This window comes from Notolepis coatsorum (genome assembly GCF_963971535.1).
Source record: "Notolepis coatsorum genome assembly, chromosome: 1".
Taxonomy (NCBI): Eukaryota; Metazoa; Chordata; class Actinopteri; order Aulopiformes; family Paralepididae; genus Notolepis; species Notolepis coatsorum.
Window position 1 is genome coordinate 244,713,855 of NC_140165.1, and position 20,504 is coordinate 244,734,358.

At 46.0% G+C, this 20,504-nt stretch overlaps 1 protein-coding gene across 2 annotated transcripts in view; it reads left to right on the forward strand.

Annotated features, from left to right (window-relative positions):
* Positions 1-282: 282 nt before the first annotated feature.
* The window catches only part of ulk2 (unc-51 like autophagy activating kinase 2), a 103,657-nt gene continuing 83,435 nt past the window's right edge, over positions 283-20,504 (forward strand). For both annotated transcript variants that reach the window (XM_084327560.1, XM_084327561.1), the window contains exons 1-3: positions 283-1,546; positions 6,102-6,194; positions 7,451-7,492. In XM_084327560.1, the coding sequence (XP_084183686.1) occupies positions 1,457-1,546; positions 6,102-6,194; positions 7,451-7,492 (225 nt within the window). In that variant the 5' untranslated portion in view covers positions 283-1,456. The remainder of the gene's footprint in view (positions 1,547-6,101; positions 6,195-7,450; positions 7,493-20,504) is intronic.

Consider the following 20,504-nt stretch of genomic DNA (forward strand, 5'->3'; position numbering starts at 1 on the left):
TATGTTTATTCCTATTTGTGAAAAAATCATGCACTGTAATGTCGAATCACGTTCAAATCAAATCAAATTTACGTTCCATTTGTACCTGTACAAAATATGGTGAATAAAGTAATCTGAATCTGAATAATGTTGAATTTGTTTCAAACAACAGCCAGCGTGGGTGGAAGTGAGGACTAGCCTTTGTGGCGGAACGGTAAACGCGTAATGCAACCCGCGGAGGGATAGGATATAAAAGCGGAGCCCGGCACTTGCTGTCAGTATTGTGAACGCGCCGCAGACAGAAGCAGCGCCACTGTCGCATCACCACCAGCGTGACGTCAGAGGCTGCTCAGGCGGAACGGTGACCAGAGAAACATCACCTTCTTCTTTGCGAGATAGCGTTTCTTCAACACCGACGTTATTCAGAACGATATATCCGTCCAACAGATTTGACGACGAAGAAAAACAATGACGTTATTGTTATTATTACTCAACACCGGAGTGTAGCTACTAACGCCACGACTGACATGTCACACTACAGATGAAACCGTTGTTGTTTAATAATAACGCTCGTCGTACCGAGGAAAGTACCGTCTGGACTCGAACCAACGACGTCTCGGGGAAAGAGGACCGACAGTCTCCAAGGAATACTGCTTTGTTACTGACACAACCGGACTGTTTATTGCATTCTATTACCTTTGTTGTTGTTGTTGAGATAAAGCTACTAAGCTAGTGTTGACTAGCTCTCTCTAGTTAGCTGCTGGTGTATGTGTGGGTTATTGCTACTTAATAATACCCTGCTAGCTAACATAGCTGCAATGTTCGCCAGGGACAACAACAATGGACAACATGACGCTAACAGTTAGATATATTAGCAGCAGCGTTGTGTCATCTCTAGACTAACACCAGATAGCCGTGGTGGTGGTGGTCTCTCTCTGCGGGTGTTGTTGGTGGGACGGTTTTCTTGATCATGCCCAGTGTTCTTGACATCATGTAGACTGTGTGGAAGGGGAAGCCGTGGTTCAAGTCGTCTGTGAAATACACAGATTTAAAGGTGTGATGCAGAGCTAGCTCAAGGGCTAACCAACTGGATGGAAGGATGACAGCTGGCACCAGGGGCTGATGATATTGTGTACCTTGTGTGGGATTGTGTGCCAACCACCACGCGTAACGCTGTCTGATTGGGATTCTGACAAGAGACTTTGAGCTTGTGTGATCACTTGCATGATGATGTCTTGGTTGCATTTCGCATGCAAGCGATAAACAACATCAGAGCGGTTTGACGTTAGTATAGAAAACTTTAGCCCGACCAGACTGTCATGAAATAATAAACTCTGGCTGCACGAATACCACAAGAGCGAACTGTACGTGAACACTTGGCACCGTGCATTTCAAAATCAAGAAGGGGCTTCATTCAAGGTGCCACCCACTCTCAACATTTTTGAAAATCCTGGCATAAACTGGACCACCCTTCAGAATGGAGACCGTGGGAGACTTCGAATACAGCAGGAAAGACCTCGTTGGACACGGAGCCTTCGCGGTGGTGTTCAAAGGCAGACACAGAAAGGTAAATAAATAGCTAACCTGCATTGCTTAAACTCTCTTTTATGAGACAAGTGACGCTTAATTAGGAGATCTGGATCAAAAAGGCAATTGCAGAATGCAATGGGCACTGTCGTGCTGCAACGTTTTTGTGTGTTGCTAGTACTGAAGAATAATTAGGTTATAACCACGATTATCAGCAATGGTGATAATAATGATCAATTGCAGACACATCTTGTTATTATTGCAAACATATTTATCCAGGTAACCTCACGCTACTCGCCTTATCTAACCCAATACCACCCTGACAACCCGGGGCATTTAATTCCACCATTCCAATTATTTGGAAGCGGGACTGTGTATAGCTGGAGCGCAGAGACCAGAGAGCATTCATTCATGAAACGGATGACTCAAAGCTGCAACGAACTGCAGGCTGACGTCCCGAGGGGAGAGAGAAAATAGGACAATGTTTTTCTTTCTACCTATTTGTGTGTAGGACTAGGAGCCGTCGTTATGTAACATCTGTGCCAGCCAGGACCACTCAAAGTCACCCCCCCCTCCACATCTATTATCGTTAGAATGGTGATGAAATGGACTATTCTTCCATGCCATCTGTATGTGGCCTTTATATAAGGACACATGTATTCAATGGATCAGTTGATGAGGCACAGTGGAACATAAGGGTTTGTGGTCTCTGTGTGTGTGTGTGTGTGATGCAGAAGATGATGACATCATAGTAACCCATTGCCACTGTAGTGTGAAGCAGATGGTACTGAATGCATTAGACCAGCCTTCTACTCTTCTACTCAGCCTTTTACTAGTGAAAGCAATTGTGTGGGGCTTTTGCCTCTCTCTCTTGTTGGTCTCTCTTCTTCATTTCACAAACAAACAGTTTGTCTTGCTAGTTGCTACTAGCTCAGAGGTTCAAAGTCAAAGTTCCTGGGCATAGGACATTGCCATCTCGCGCGATCACTGCAGGCAGAGTGTACTATCCTTCCACTGACGTACCACCGACCCTATTAAAATGGACCCAGCATGTGATTAGGGTATTTATAACCCTTTGACACAGCATGTGATGAGGTTATTTTTATACCCCTTTGCATCGGCACGCCACCTAGTCTATTTATAGGAGTATTTCCGCCACAGAGTCACTGGTACCTGTGAGCTTAACCCTGAGACTTTGCCACACTGCTGTGTCAAGGGCAACCTGGGAGGTCTCAGGTGCCGGTGTCTCATGTAGGGGCCGGGGAGTGTCTCATGTAGGGGCCGGGGAGTGTCTCATGCAGGGGTCGGGGAGTGTCTCATGTAGGGGTCGCGGGTCGGGGAGTGTCTCATGTAGGGGCCGGGGAGTGTCTCATGCAGGGGTCGGGGAGTGTCTCATGCAGGGGTCGGGGAGTGTCTCATGCAGGGTCGGGGAGTGTCTCATGTAGGGGTCGGGGAGTGTCTCATGTAGGGGTCGGGGAGTGTCTCATGTAGGGGTCGGGGAGTGTCTCATGTAGGGGTCGGGGAGTGTCATGCAGGGGTCGGGGAGTGTCTCATGTAGGGGTCGGGGAGTGTCTCATGCAGGGGTCGGATAGTGTCTCATGTAGGGGTCGCGGGTCGGGGAGTGTCTCATGCAGGGGTCGGGGAGTGTCATGTAGGGGTCGGGGAGTGTCATGTAGGGGTCGGGGAGTGTCTCATGCAGGGGTCGGGGAGTGTCATGTAGGGGTCGGGGAGTGTCATGTAGGGGTCGGGGAGTGGCTGGGAGGTCTCACAGTGCCGGTGTCTCATGTAGGGGAGTGGCTGGGAGTGGGAGGTGAGAAAGATGATGTTTTCTGTGGCGGCTTCTCACATCTTTTAACCCAAAACTCCACCCGTCAACAACACTTACTGAACGTCAGCTTTCCAAACCCTAAAGACCTAGTCTTAGCCTAATTAAGCCCATGGGTTCATTTAGAGGTGGGGCCAATACATGGACCTATTGCCTACTTTAAACCGATATCAGGAGGTTAATTGAGCCTAATCTTTGGCTGTTTCTTTAGAATGTCTTTGGCTTAGGAATTTGATCTCATCAGTTGTAATAAGACTCTAGAGTCTGACTCTAGACTGTTGCTCAGAAAAGGTCAAATGAATCAAGTCAACTCCTGAATTGGCTAATTTAGTAGTAGTACAATACAGACTCTGCAATGATGGTAATACATTTGGTACATCATCCAAGGAGAACAAATATTATTAATACATCTGTATTCCTCGGACGAACGATGTACCTTTTCTGGCTAAACCGTACCAAACGAGCAGCCGTAGCAAGTAGGCCGACGCCGGCGTTTGCCGATGTTAACCTCACACCACCACCACCGCTCTGTTGTATGATTCATGGTGAGGTCACGTGGTGACGCTGTGAAGAAGCACTCCTCTCCCTCCTCACCGGAGCTCGATCTGGCAGAGGGAGAGTGTGCTTGCTCTGCGCTCAAGTGTCCATTATGTGTCACGGGTGGTCTCGTCGTCACCAAGTCATTAGTGCACTGCCACCACCAGCACCAGAACCACCACCAGCAACACCAGCACCACCACCAGCACCCTCTCAAGCGTTGGTATATTCACATGATAGGCTGACGGGTCCCATTCTTGTATTGGGATCCTGTTTGCTGCACAGCCTCTGCCACGCTTGGCTGAGCATGCTGTCAGCGAATTGGAGATACAGCCCAGCCCACAGCACACGTACGCACACACACACACACACACACACACACAGTTTAGTGGCGTGCTGCATGCTATGTCAGGCCAGAGGTGGAACGATGCAGGAGTACAAGGACATCTCCTATTAACCTAGATTTATTCTGAACCCATTTATTCACAGGGCTCCTTTCCCAGGCTCACTGTCTCAATGCACTGCTATGCATCACACACACACACACAGTGGCTCAGGAGGTAGAGCGGTCGTCTGGTAATCGGAAGGTTCCCAGTTCGATTCCCGCTCCTCCCGGGCAGTTTGTCGAAGTGTCCTTGAGCAAAGACACTTGACTTAACCCCTAATTGCTCTCGATGAGCAGGTTGGCACCTTGCACGGTCGCCTCTGTCGTCGGTGTGTGAGTGAATGGGTCAAATGTGAGGAACAAATATAATTCTTTGGATAAAAGCGCTATATAAATGCACCATTTACCAGCGCCTACAGTTAGTATTGGGACAGTGAGGTAAAATTAGTTGCTTTTCTGTGTTTATCAGATTGGTTTGAAGTACAAATTTGATCAGCAGCACTCAGGAAAAACAACCAATTTGACAGCACTGTTGCAATATTTTTGCATATAAATTTTTTTGTATCTACTTTTTCTCCTTATTTTTTCTATTTTTCTCCCATCCCAATTTCGCTGTTTCCAATTCTCCCCTGTCTTGAACGTTGCTCGCATATGCCCCCCACAGGTTGGTCGTAGGGAGGATAGAAGCCTTGCATCACGTGTCCCCTCTGGTACACGAGGAGGCAGCCTGTCACATCTTTTCACCTGCCAGCGCGCACTCTCATTGGCGAGGTGTAACGTGTGGGCTCACACTACCCCCGCTATTTCCTGTCTCTGCTGTGCAGGCATCCCACAACCGACCCGTAGGAGTCGCTGTCCACAACGTCCAGATTACCACCCATCGACTTCCACGGGTCCGCTGACTCTGCCAATTGAGCCAGTATGACGGCCGGCCCAGGCCGGAGGCAACGCCGACAGCCGGATTTGAACCCGGTGTCTCTTGCGTTGGTGACAAGCGCAATGTCCGCTGCGCCACCCAGCCGCCATTTTTGCATATAATTGTAGGCTATGTGTTTCAATTGTCAGGGTACCCAAGCGTAGTGTCTCTCTCTCTCTCTCAAGGCATTTAGATCAGATTCGATTATAATTTATTGTCATTATACAGCAAGTACAGTACGATGAAAATAAGTTGGGATCCAACCAGAGTGCAGGTTCTAACATTAAAGTGCAACAGTAATATATACACTGTGTACAGGAGGTATAGCATTAAAGTGCAACAGTAATATAACACTGTACAGGTGATTATTAGAGTGCAGGTTCTAACATTAAAGTGCAACAGTAATATAAATATAACACTGTACAGGTGATTATTTCAGAGTCAGGTGTCACGCGTCTGCAACAGGTGCACTGAGAGCGCTGCGGTTCATGGGAGTTTGAAACATCTGTTTACTGCACCAGGAGCTCATAAAGACGCTTCTGAAATATTATCTCAGCTGGTGTAGAAGGAAGAAAATAGGTCTGGCCCCGTCACTCAGCTATTAGTGTAAGTAGGCTGCCTCTCGCGGTCGCGTCCCGTCATTCAGCGCGTCACTCAGTGAGAAGATAGGGAGGGATAGGCTCGTCTACTGCAAACCCAACTGACCTTTGTTGATGGGTTGGCTATAAGATGTCCTCTGCCCCCTCTGCAATCTCTCACACAATAATGCTGACAAAGCACGTAAGGCCAGCTGGCCTGGTCTCACACGCACACGCACACGCACACGCATACACACACACACACACACACACTGGGCATGGCATTAAGTAGCTATCTAATGGGATTTTAACTAATTGTTTCCTTCTTTCTCTGCCCCCCCCCCTGCTCTGCAGAAGACAGATTGGGAGGTGGCCATCAAGAGTATTAACAAGAAGAATCTGTCCAAGTCCCAGATCCTCCTCGGCAAAGAGATCAAAATCCTCAAGGTGAGCACCGCAGCGAAGTCGTCACTTAACACTTTGAGTGCCAGGGACGCGTTTTGTCGTTAGTTCATGCCGCCAGTTGAGTGCCACCAACGCTATATAGCGTTTGTTTGTCGTATTTTTTATTTATTAGCGATTTGAATTCATATTTCATCAATCGAGCCTCACGCTAGTGTTGCAGACTCTCTCTGAGCTCAATTGGGAAAATACCGCCCCCTATCGTCTCCCATTGGATTAGACTGATGGGGGGGGGGGGGGGGGTCCAGCCTCCTCATGTTACTTCTCCGGCGAGGCATCTGAAGAGACCCAAGTGATTCGCCGAGCTGGAAAAAACGCGTGGAATACATAATTTACAGTACCCAACGCTGAATCAATAAACGCGATCGATATTTGGAATGGCGATCAGGAATTGGAATAATCTTTTTGGATAACATCTGATCTGAGGTAAGCAATTTATTTTACCAGTCTTGGGGTAATCGGATCTATTTTGACCTTAGTATATATCGGCGTGTGCCCTGTGTGTGTGCTCGCTGATCAGGAAATGAGAGAATATATTTTTCAGATCGCTTCTATAGCGTGCATAAGTACACATATACTATCGATAATCTAGCGTTTATTTGAAAACGATTCATAAATAGGCCGAAAAATTACAATGTTTTTTGTGTATGCCAGAATATTCCAGTAAAGGGCGGAATCTATATATTTTCCGGAATCTACGGAATCTATATATTTTCCTGAAAAACGAGGGCTTTTCAAAATGCTATAAAACTGAAATGAACCGATTTTATAAAAAATAAATAAATAAAAAATCCGTCTCGACAATGTTGACTGCAAACAAGTCATTGATAAACGACGGGCAGATTAGACACATAATTTAAGACGGAGATTATGCGTTCACAGCGCTATCATTGAAGTGGGTGGTGGCATTCAACCATGCTTTACCATGTTAACAAGTGGCACTGATAGTGTTAATGGGCCTATCTCGAAACCCCGCCCTCTTCTCTTGATCCTCCAATCGCTGTCGTGATTGGAGGATGGAGAAAAGAGGGTGGGGTTTCGAGATGGGTCAGTTGGCCCTCGCTCGTGTCCGGAACGGGCTTAAGGAACGATCAGATGTGGACTTTTTGCTTAAGTCAGCGCCTTTGACCGAACGGGCGGCCTTGGGATCTGCTTGTTGGAAATGTCAATGAAAGTCATTATGTCGGCCATGGTTAATGGAGTGGGCCCTAATGCATTGTTGTCTTCTCTTTTATAACCAGGAACTCCAACATGAAAACATCGTGGCTCTTTACGATGTCCAGGTAAGGGTTTTTATCTTTTCCCGCACAGAAAATGAGATAAGCTTAAGTAAATGCGGAATCACTTTTCCGGCCATATCGGGGTTGAAGTGGTTCCCGGCGATCTGGTGGATCTGGTCAGAGATCCTAGATTAGAGCTCTGGAGGAGTGGATAGTGAGTGACTGGTGTTTACTACATGCTGGGGCTCAGTGTCAAACAGGCAGGAGTGGTTAGTGACTGGTGTTTACTACACGCTGGGGCTCAGTGTCAAACAGGCAGGAGTGGTTAGTGACTGGTGTTTACTACATGCTGGGGCTCAGTGTCAAACAGGCAGGAGTGGTTAGTGACTGGTGTTTACTAATACTACATGCTGGGGCTTAGTGTCAAACAGGCAGGAGTGGTTAGTGACTGGTGTTTACTACACACTGGGGCTTAGTGTCAAACAGGCAGGAGTGGTTAGTGACTGGTGTTTACTAATACTACATGCTGGGGCTCAGTGTCAAACAGGCAGGAGTGGTTAGTGACTGGTGTTTACTAATACTACATGCTGGGGCTTAGTGTCAAACAGGCAGGAGTGGTTAGTGACTGGTGTTTACTACGCGCTGGGGCTCAGTGTCAAACAGGCAGGAGTGGTTAGTGACTGGTGTTTACTACGCGCTGGGGCTCAGTGTCAAACAGGCAGGAGTGGTTAGTGACTGCCTGGTATTCACTACATGCTGGGGCTCAGTGTCAAACAGGCAGGAGTGGTTAGTGACTGGTGTTTACTACACGCTGGGGCTCAGTGTCAAACAGGCAGGAGGGGCTGTACGCTAAGCTTTTTCACTAGGGGCACACTTGCCCCTAAATGAGAAATTTAGGGGCAAAGAATATTTTTTAGGGGCACATTTTTAAATAACTATTTTACCATTATAGTAGGGCTGGGCGATATGGCCTCTAAATGATATCGCAATATTTTGACATTTCCTCTAAAGCACTTAAAAATGCTTGATTTAACCCTTTGATGCATACAGTCACGCCAATATGATGATTATAATAAGTCCCTGCAACATGTTTGCATTATTAAACCATGAAGATGCTTTAAAAAATAATTTAATGAAAATGTACTAAGAGTAGTCTACTGACACACTAATAAAAAAAAGTATTTACATCTAAGACAATTTATATAAAAACTCTTGGGTGCCTAAGACTTTTACACAGTACTGTGTTTTCTATCCACTTTTGACTATACCTTGTAACCGGTAGAGCAGCTCTAAAATAGCAATGACGTCATGTAACCACAGCGCGACTATTTCACTGCATTTGCCCCTAAAATAGATAGAATTAGTCATAGATAATAGATATGTGCAAACTGGAAAAAGTTATTTGGAGGCTTCGCGCAGTGGGCGTGTCAACACGCAATTGTCATTTCATAATAAACACATATCACTGCGGCGCACAGCAAGTTTCAATTTCAGTTCCTGGCATTTTTAACCAGTGGAGAAAGGGAAGAGATTTCCCTATCGTTTTTCTTATATGAATTATTCTACGTTAATAAAACATACCTGGTGATCAACTACAGTTTGCTGTGAACATTATGATATGTGTGTAGTGTTCTGATAACGACGGCTGGGCAGCGGGAGCTGGAAGCTGGATTTTGCGAGAAGCATGTAGCTGCAGAGCCGCAGAGCGGGGCCTCTGTGCCTGCACAGTGCAATACTCCAATTCAGCCATTGGCAATTCAGCCGTTGGGTGGGGGGCGCTGTTGAGCGGGCCTGTGACCGGACCTGAAAGCGCCCCTACTCTGCGGCTCTGCAGTTGCATACTATTGGGATTCGTTGGGAGCAGCACGGAGTCTCGACTCGGGACTTATTTTATTTGGAATATAATGACTGTATACGCAAAAGTAGCCTAGTTTTAAGTTAAAATATTATAAATCTACATGCCTTTTGTATCCAATTTGTATGGATTAATTTAGGAGTGAAATGCGAATGAAGGGTTGAAATCAGTACTCGCAAGCTTGCCCCCAGATATTATTTTAAACTCGCATGGACCAAATTAGGGCGCAATTTGCGATGATCTCGTCGCAGTGTCAGGCCTGTACGCTGCGACGAGATCGTCGCAAATTGCCCCCTAATTTGGCCGGTGCGAATGAAAAATTATATCTACTCGCAAGCTTGCGAATAGTGATTTCACCCCTTCATTCGCATTTCACTACACTAACATTAGCCTACAACCAGGGCTGTACAGGCGACATAATGTTGCGGTTGTAATTTCATTAGACAGACCAGCGCGGACATTTAATAACATGCAATTTAATTGACACGAGCAATGGGCTAACGTTAGCTGGTGGTCCCGAGTGAAGCAGGGACGGCGGAGCTATAGCTAACGTTAGCTGGTGGTCCCGAGTGAAGCAGGGACGGTGGAAAAGTGAGGAAAGGGGGTGGGTTATATTGACAAGTGACAACGCTTGACAACAGAAGTTTAAACATAACTTCATATTTATTAGTTATTCGTTTCTGTATATCATCCACTGTGACTTTCCATCTCCGTGTTAGACTCTTCCTGTTTACATTCGAGTGTGACGTCATCACCTACGGCAGCTTAGACGATCAAAACGCGAACCTAGAACAAAACCCGGGGGGGGGGGGGGGGGCTGGCTCTCTTGTGCGTTCTCGCCCCCTCTCTCTCTCTCGCTCTCTCTCTACATTCAATGATTTAAAGTAGCCAAACGTTACAGACAGTATAAATACTAACTGGATAGTTGATGATAAACATTTAATTTCATTATCTGAAATATTCTAAAATCATTAAGTCTGCTATAAGCCATTATCCCTTTGTGTGTAATTATTATTTTCTCACAGTAGTATATATATATATATATATATATATATATATATATATATATATATGTGTGTGTGTGTGTGTTTGGCTAAAGTGGATAGAAAACACAGTACTGTGCAAAAAAAGGGCACCCAAGAGTTTTTATATAAATAGTCTTAGATGTAAATAATTTTTTTTATTAGTGTGTCAGTAGACTACTCTTAGTACATTTTCATTAAATAATTTTTTAAAGCATCTTCATGGTTTAATAATGCAAACATATGTTGCAGGGACTTATTATAATCATCATATTGGCGTGACTGTATGCATCAAAGGGTTAAATCAAGCATTTTTAAGTGCTTTAGGAAATGTCAAAATATTGCGATATATATTGTGTATCGTGATATGGCCAAAAAATATCGCAATATCATTTAGAGGCCATATCGCCCAGCCCTACTATAATGGTAAAATAGTTATTTAAAAATTTGCCCCTAAAAAATATTCTTTGCCCCTAAATTTCTCATTTAGGGGCAAGTGTGCCCCTAGTGAAAAAGCTTAGCGTACAGCCCTGAGTGTACAGCCCTGCTAACGGTTAGTGACTGGTGTTTAATACGCGCTGGGGCTCAGTGTCAAACAGGCAGGAGCTTGCCTTTTCGTTTGCTCTTTTATTTATGGGACTATCTTTCAGCGGAACGGGTGCATCTAGAGCCTGGAACCCATATCCACAAATCCTCAAAGTGGGCCAAGAGGATCAATGGTGCAGTTGGAGTTTTTCCTCCCTGACGGCCAGCGCTGCTGAGGTCGTGTGCTACTGAGTTAGCCTGCCTTGATACGGCTGGATGATTCAGCATCAGACTACCAATCCACCGTTTATTGCAACCCTGCAAAAGAGAATTATATCTAGATCCAATCCAGAAGATTGATTGATCTTTATTCATGTCGAACACAACAAACATACAAGTCACAGTAAAGACAAAATGTAAATATGAACAAACAAGTCCCAAGTTTCAAGTTTTGTTTTATTTGTCACATTATAAGGTACATGTACATTACAGTGAAATGCTTGGTTCTGTATGAGCCTCCTGAGATTGTGCTTCATACAGTAAAAAAGAATAAAGACCAAACACTATACAAAATATACAATACAAAAAATAAAACAATGTTTAAGGTCTTCATGTCCGTCTTCATCCATAGAAAAACAAACAAGGATGAGTTGGAGAAGGAAGCATTTAGAATAAAACTCTCTCACTACCTAAAAGAGAGAGAAGAAATAATAATAAATAAAATAATATTGAACAATATAGAATATTGACATGTATCATTCCCCACAAGTCACTGATTCCGTGAGCAGGAAGCACAACAGTAGTTGCCGTGTGAACCTTTAACTTCACTATTTGCAGAGAGAAATTAATTCCAGATGTTGCCCCGCTCTGCAGACATGGCGTGTGAACCATTAGCTCGGAGCACTGGTAGTGTAGCTGGGCAGCACAGCCTCCCAGTACAGTAGTGTAGCTGGGCAGCACAGCCTCCCAGTACAGTAGTGGAGCTGGGCAGCACAGCCTCCCAGTACAGTAGTGTAGCTGGGCAGCACAGTCTCCCAGTACAGTAGTGGAGCTGGGCAGCACAGCCTCCCAGTACAGTAGTGGAGCTGGGCAGCTCAGCCTCCCAGTACAGTAGTGGAGCTGGGCAGCACAGCCTCCCAGTACAGTAGTGGAGCTGGGCAGCACAGTCTCCCAGTACAGTAGTGGAGCTGGGCAGCACAGTCTCCCAGTACAGTAGTGGAGCTGGGCAGCTCAGCCTCCCAGTACAGTAGTGGAGCTGGGCAGCTCAGCCTCCCAGTACAGTAGTGGAGCTGGGCAGCTCAGCCTCCCAGTACAGTAGTGGAGCTGGGCAGCACAGTCTCCCAGTACAGTAGTGTAGCTGGGCAGCACAGCCTCCCAGTACAGTAGTGTAGCTGGGCAGCACAGCCTCCCAGTACAGTAGTGTAGCTGGGCAGCACAGCCTCCCAGTACAGTAGTGTAGCTGGGCAGCACAGTCTCCCAGTACAGTAGTGGAGCTGGGCAGCACAGCCTCCCAGTACAGTAGTGGAGCTGGGCAGCTCAGCCTCCCAGTACAGTAGTGGAGCTGGGCAGCACAGCCTCCCAGTACAGTAGTGGAGCTGGGCAGCTCAGCCTCCCAGTACAGTAGTGTAGCTGGGCAGCACAGTCTCCCAGTACAGTAGTGTAGCTGGGCAGCACAGCCTCCCAGTACAGTAGTGTAGCTGGGCAGCACAGTCTCCCAGTACAGTAGTGGAGCTGGGCAGCACAGCCTCCCAGTACAGTAGTGTAGCTGGGCAGCACAGTCTCCCAGTACAGTAGTGGAGCTGGGCAGCACAGCCTCCCAGTACAGTAGTGGAGCTGGGGCAGCACAGCCTCCCAGTACAGTAGTGGAGCTGGGCAGCACAGCCTCCCAGTACAGTAGTGGAGCTGGGCAGCACAGCCTCCCAGTACAGTAGTGGAGCTTGGCAGCACAGCCTCCCAGTACAGTAGTGGAGCTGGGCAGCACAGTCTCCCAGTACAGTAGTGGAGCTGGGCAGCTCAGCCTCCCAGTACAGTAGTGGAGCTGGGCAGCTCAGCCTCCCAGTACAGTAGTGGAGCTGGGCAGCACAGCCTCCCAGTACAGTAGTGGAGCTGGGCAGCTCAGCCTCCCAGTACAGTAGTGGAGCTGGGCAGCACAGTCTCCCAGTACAGTAGTGTAGCTGGGCAGCACAGCCTCCCAGTACAGTAGTGGAGCTGGGCAGCACAGCCTCCCAGTACAGTAGTGGAGCTGGGCAGCTCAGCCTCCCAGTACAGTAGTGGAGCTGGGGCAGCTCAGCCTCCCAGTACAGTAGTACGTTACGTAACACAGTGCTCACGTGACCAGCATGTGACTGGATAACAGCCAATAGCGGCCCGGCACACGTTGTTCAGTCCGCCTTGTCCCATCCATCACTGTCATCGACCCAGTGGCCTCACAGACTGTAGGGTAGGGACCCGCATGGATGTACTTCTTATCGCCATGGGTACCTGTTGAGACTCTTGTTTCCATGACACCGTGAAGTTACACTTGAGGTTCTCCAGAGCGTTGTCATGCTCTGAATGTTACCGTCTCACATTTTAACGTTGTTGATATGAAGCTTACAGAGGTGGAAAAAGCACAAACGTATCCAAGTAAAAGTACTTTGATTACATTTTGTGGTGTAAAAATTTACTTGGAAGTAGAAAGTAACGCATTGAAAAAATTTACTCAGAGTAAAAGTGACTGCTTAGGATATATATAAAGTTCAAATTTGGTTACGTTTAATTAAGTACACCTTTACAAAATAATGTGCACGAACAAAGCGAAGCTAAATTGAACACGACTGCATAGGGAGGCGTTAATGGAAGCTTCTGTGCCCGACGACATCCCATAAAAATTTTCATTTTGATGAATTGCACAGAAAATGTCAACATTCACAGAGTGGTGATTATGATGAACCCCTATAGGCAGGCAGAGTCCCAATAGTTGGGAGATTCTGAGAAAACGCTGAGCCGTAGATTACAGGCTACGGTTATTGACGACAAACCGAAGGCTCCTGCGAGCATGCGGCTGCTTGAAGCTGGAGACGCTGGAGGCCTGGGCGGGCGTCTGTGGTGCGTCTGTTGTGAGTCTGGTCGCTGCAGGGAAAGTGAACTCCCCAGTAATATCCCACATAAAGACTGCAGACGTAGTTGAGTTAATAGCGAGTGTGTTAGTAAAAGTAAAAGTGCTTGTTGAGAACGGAATGAGGAGGTGGCCCGGAGGCCACGTGGAAAGGAGGCAGGTGCGCTCCATGCCGTGCCACGGAGAGAGCTGCGTGTCTGTCCGCTACGGCCTTATGAACGTCTGTTGTTGTTTACACTCCATGAAGCACCGTTGGTATTTGCACATGAGTGCCTTTTATAACCTATATTGGACATTCTAACATAGACTAGGGCAGGGGTAGGCAACCCTAGGCACGCGTGCCTGCATAGGCACGCGGGGGCATTTGCATAGGCACAGGGGGCAGCACTAAAAAAATTAAAATAAAAAATAAAAAAAAATAAAAAATATTATTTAATTTTTTTTTTTAATATTTCTTTTTTGCTTTGAAATATTATAGTGAACTATTTTGCACTGTTGTCGCATTTATCTTGTTGAAATCCTCCCACAGGTTCTTTTTACTTCCACATATTTAATTGAGACCCTTTATTTGTTTATTATTTCAATTTAGCTGGAAATACATTGCTACATCATTCAGTAACATTTGCAGAGCCTTATAACAAAAACATTATTACGGTCACCATTGTGACCAGTGGGATTAATCAACAAATTGTATTATTTATTTTTCAATTTCATTGAACATTGCACATGTTAAAAGCCATTTTTTTACTCAAAATGTGAGTATTACCAAGTCAACTTGTGTTCTTAAAACAATGACAATAAACATAGTTTTATTAGGTTGAAATAATGTGGTTGTGTACTTATTTTTCTGTTAACTTATTATGGATTGAAAACTGAAAACCTTAATGCACAGTAACTGAACTCAATATTTTTAAGTTCTGGTAACTAATAATTTTTTTTTTACAGTGTAGTCTTGCGATCAATCAAAACTTATTTACACGATATACCTCACATTCACCCTCCATTCACATCCTGGTGTTCTCCTGGTGTTCTCCATTAGGCCTGTAGGTGGAGCTATGACAGCACACGTACAGTACACACACCGATGGTGTGTGATGTGTCCAAAAATGAATGGGCAAATGTGAGTGAAATGGTCGCACTGTATGCAGCTGTTTGTCTGCATTGCATTCCCCCCCCCCCAACTCAGATTTAGGGTTGATGCAACCATCATAATAATATTGTTAATAATAACAATAACAATAATGATGTAATAATGTAAAAACTTTCATTAAAAAGACCTGATTATGAGAAAAAAGAATTACGATGCATGGAATATTGTTGAGGCACACTAGTTACAACTATATTTCAAACAGGCACTCCATGTCAAAAAGGTTGCTGACCCCTGGACTAGGGTGACAAAACCGTCCTCTTTTCACGCCTCGTCATGAAAATATAAGACTTGAAAAGAGAGCTATTATTTTGTTACAGGTTGATTTTTAAGTTATTCTTGTGCCATTGAGATTTGTCAGAGAGATACCTTTAGGCATAATAAATAAAGCATGTTGATTGTTGAGTAACTTTGGTTTGGTGTGTCTTTGGTTATAGAGATATTATTGTTATATAAAATAATATAAATAATAATTTTCTATCCATACAGAGGAGGCATACTTTAAATATAGTATAACAATAAGGCATATTTGAGTAAACTTTGAGTATCATTATGTATCTCGAGGCTGGGGCCAGCATGTCCTCTTTTTTGGAAATCTAAATATGCTCACCCTAACATAGACCAGGCTACATTCCACTTCTCCATTTGACTATGAACTTGATATTATTTGATCTGAGGGGTAAAATAATCAAATGCCCTGTTATTCAATAATGTTACAAGCTCACTATCTGGAAAATGATTATTATTATAGTGCAGTGAGCTAGCGAGACGACCAGGCTAATGCTAACCATCACTGAGATGGATGGTAGCTTTTTAAGCTAATGTTAGCTCATATATTTCTAGCTAATGTTAGCTCATATATTTTTAGTTAATGTTAGCTCATATATTTTTAGCTAATGTTAGCTCATATATATCTTTAGCTAATGTTAGCACATAGATTTAAATTCTAGATAATGTTAGCTCATATATTTCTACTTTCTAGCTAATGTTAGCTCATATATCTCTAGCTAATGTTAGCTCATATATTTTTAGCTGATGTTAGCTCATATATTTGAGTAAGCTGAAGTGGTCCCTTGATTCTCTATGATGTGGCCACAGGGAATCATGTCATTTCTTAGACTCCGTATTCAGCTTCATCTGAGTTGATGGGAAGTCAGTAGGATTTATCTCTGCTGATTGGCTTCCTGGCCGCCGTCCGTCTTCATCTCCTTATACTGATTTGGCACCAGCTTGTTCTCCTCGCTGCCAATTGACCGCCTCGACTCGCTGCACTTTTACGACTGGTGCAAAGGCCTAGGTAAAAGCCTACACAATTCGTACTTTGTAAAATATGCTATTTAAAATGTAACTAATTACAGTATTTAAAACAAAATATGCTTAAAATAACACGCCAACATTTTGGGAAATGGCTTACCGTCTTCTCCAAAGAGAGACAAGAAGATAGATACCAGTTTCCTCTCTGTGCGTAGAAGGCTATCTGGCTGCATGTTAGCCTAGCTTAGCACAATGAATGGAAGCGGACATGGCCAGTTAGCCTTCGGGAGAGGTGTTAGTTGGACAATGCCTAGGCTAACTGGCCATGTCCGCTTCCATTCATTGTGCTAAGCTAGGCTAATGTGCAGACAGATAGCTTTCTACTGAACGCACAGAGAGGAGACTGGTATCTATCTTCTTGTCTCTCTCTGGAGAAGACAATAAGCTAATTTCCCCAAATGTTGGTGTGTTCTTTTAAGTAAAAGTAGAATTACTGATTTTGAACAACTACTTCTCTTGGAAGCTCACCATTGTAGATTACGTGCTCAACGCTCGTTCCAAAGACACACCCTGTCAGTATCACCCTCTGGGGTCTGTGGAACAGCTGGCCTCAGCTCAGCCCAGCTCCCCTCTGTCCTCTGGGTGCAGACCTGGGATCTGTTGTTACTGTAGCACTACACTGTAGGGTCACAAGTGTCGGAGGAGCATGTATTATTCACAAATATGTTTGCCTTTTACTCATTAGTATTGGTATGTAGTATATTCTACCAATAACAGCAGATACATTTAGCAAAAACCTTTTTCTCCTCGACGTGAGCGCTCATTACTTTGTTCTTGGAATTCTTTGTAGAATATTTCAGGAAATAGTTCTCTAAACTTATCTTCTCGTATTTCTCATTGGACCTGCTGTTTTATATTACAAATGTATTATTATTATTCAAATTGGCTTCAATGCATCTTTTTGCCATAAATGTTCTCTTAGAGCAAAGCTATACTTGCTTTTGAATTTCTATTTGTCTCATGACAAAAAGTAATTTTCTGCAGATATATGAAATGGAGACATTGGTTGAGTAGTTTTGCTATACTGTACCATGACTGGGACAACGCGTGGCTATAAAAAGCCCCTTAGAGATGGGCGAGACAGATAAAGGGGCAGAGGAAAGTGAGAGAGAGGCAGGAAGAGAGAGAGAGCTCTTGAACTGATGATCAATCACCACCCGCACAGTGGACCACTTCCTGTGTTTACGTAACACTCCCAGAGACCCGGCAGCTCGCCCCATCCGGTCCTCCACCCTTCCAGCCCTCCTCTCCTCTCATCCCTCCACCCTCCCAGCCCTCCTCTCCTCTCATCCCTCCACCCTCCCAGCCCTCCTCTCCTCATCCCTCCACCCTCCCAGCCCTCCTCTCCTCCCCTCATCCCTCCACCCTTCCAGCCCTCCACTCCCCTCATCCCTCCACCCTCCCCCCTCACCCCTCCAACCTTCTAGCCCTCCTCTCATCCCTCCACCCTCCCAGCCCTCCTCTCCTCATCCCTCCACCTTCCCAGCCCTCCTATCCTCCCCTCATCCCTCCACCCTCCCAGCCCTCCTCTCCTCTCATCCCTCCACCCTCCCAGCCCTCCTCTCCTCATCCCTCCACCTTCCCAGCCCTCCTCTCCTCATCCCTCCACCTTCCCAGCCCTCCTCTCCTCTCATCCCTCCACCCTCCCAGCCCTCCTCTCCTCATCCCTCCACCCTCCCAGCCCTCCTCTCCTCATCCCTCCACCCTCCCAGCCCTCCTATCCTCCCCTCAGCCCTCCACCCTCCCAGCCCTCCTCTCCTCCCCTCATCCCTCCACCTTCCCAGCCCTCCTATCCTCCCCTCATCCCTCCAACCTTCTAGCCCTCCTCTCATCCCTCCACCCTCCCAGCCCTCCTCTCCTCATCCCTCCACCCTCCCAGCCCTCCTCTCCTCCCCTCATCCCTCCACCCTTCCAGCCCTCCTCTCATCTCCACCCTCCCAGCCCTCCTCTCCTCATCCCTCCACCTTCCCAGCCCTCCTCTCCTCCCCTCATCCCTCCACCCTTCCAGCCCTCCTATCTTCTCCTCCCCTCATCCCTCCACCCTCCCAGCCCTCCTCTCCTCCCCTCATCCCTCCACCCTTCCAGCCCTCCTCTCTTCTCCTCCCCTCATCCCTCCACCCTCCCAGCCCTCCTCTCCTCCCCTCATCCCTCCACCCTCCCAGCCCTCCTCTCCTCCCCTCATCCCTCCACCCTCCCAGCCCTCCTCTCCTCCCCTCATCCCTCCACCCTCCCAGCCCTCCTCTCCTCCCCTCATCCCTCCACCCTCCCAGCCCTCCTCCCTCCCCTCATCCCTCCACCCTCCCAGCCCTCCTCTCCTCTCCTCCCCTCATCCCTCCACCCTCCCAGCCCTCCTCTTCTCTCCTCGTCCCTCTGTCACCTGTTTTGGAGGCAGACGGCTTCATGATCAAGCTAATGCAGGGCAGAGTAAAGAAGACATGTAGGAAAGTGGCCTCATTCATATGAACATTTTCAAAAACCTTATTTTTATTAGGTATGTCGGTCACTATTAAAAAAATAAAAGTGGAATGAAAATCTACTTCTTGATTCTTGTTATAGGCATGTTACCTCAGTATCTTTTTACTATATCTCATGGACGCTTGGTAGCTTTTTACTATATCTCATGGAAGCTTGGTATCTTTATGCTATTATCTCATGGACGCTTGGTAGCTTTTTACTATATCTCATGGAAGCTTGGTATCTTTATGCTATTATCTCATGGAAGCTTGGTATCTTTATGCTATTATCTCATGGAAGCTTGGTATCTTTATGCTATTATCTCATGGAAGCTTGGTATCTTTTTACTATTATCTCATGGAAGCTTGGTATCTTTTTACAATATCTCATGGAAGCTTGGTATCTTTATGCTATTATCTCATGGAAGCTTGGTATCTTTATGCTATTATCTCATGGAAGCTTGGTATCTTTTTACTATTATCTCATGGAAGCTTGGTATCTTTTTACTATATCTCATGGAAGCTTGGTATCTTTTTGCTATATCTCATGGAAGCTTGGTAGCTTTTTGCTATATCTCATGGAAGCTTGGTAGATTTGTGCTACTGTAGCCTCATCATGATGACATATGTTCCACTACTGCGTTGCAGGGCTTAATATACCGTAATTCCTCTAATAGTAACCGGGTCTCAAATACAAGCCGGGTCTCTATTAATGGCCGGGTGCGCTCTTGAGCTAAGCAATTATAAGCCAGCCTCCTAATACAAGCCGGGTTACTAATATACTGAGCTGCATACTGAGCTAGTTACTTGATTTCACTTTGAAAACGTTGACATGACCAGTGACCACCTGTAATTGCACTGTTTACTATTTCATACAGTACTTGGTTTCAATAAATGAACCCAGTACATTTTACTGGGTTCAAACTGACACAAAATGTTGATTTATTCATTATGATCCATTTGAAAATTTGAAATATAGGCCTCCCTCTTATACAGGCCTCCTCCTAATACAAGCCTGGTACCCGCTACAGTTGAAACAAATACAAGCCGGGGTTACTATTAGAGGAATTACGGTAGTTATACCTGGTCCATCACTGTACAGTAGCAGTGTGTTTTGGATAGCCTCCTCTACTCACGACTCTTTGTGTGTTGGCTCTATTGTGTGTGTCTCTCTGCTGAGACATGGGCCTGCTCCTCTCCCATCTCTCCCCCCATTGGCCGCCTGCTATTCCTCCCTGGGCCTCTTTGTACTGGGCCAGCTTGGCCCACTGCAGCTGTCGCGTTTGGCACAGAGGTGCCAGGGCCTCAGAGATGGCACTGTGAGAGGGAAATGGAGACTGGCTTTGGAACAAGACTGGGGCTGGTCGCTGGTGTTTGCCTGTGCTCATCCCCCTCATAGCCCATCTCTCTCTGTCTCTCTCTCTCTGTCTCCTTCTCTCTCTCTCTCTCTCTCTCTCTCTCTCTCTCTCTCTCTCTCTCTGGGCCTCTAGCCTCTGCATGCTTTTTTCCCTCTGCATTTTTGGCCTGTGTGTTGTCTGGTGTGTTGTGTTGTGGTGTTCATCCTTCCCCTCTGGTTGTCTGGCTGAGCCTGTCTTTCTTATGGAAGCTTGGTGTTGATGTTGTCTCTCTAGTCTTATGGAAGCTTGGTGTTGATGTTGTCTC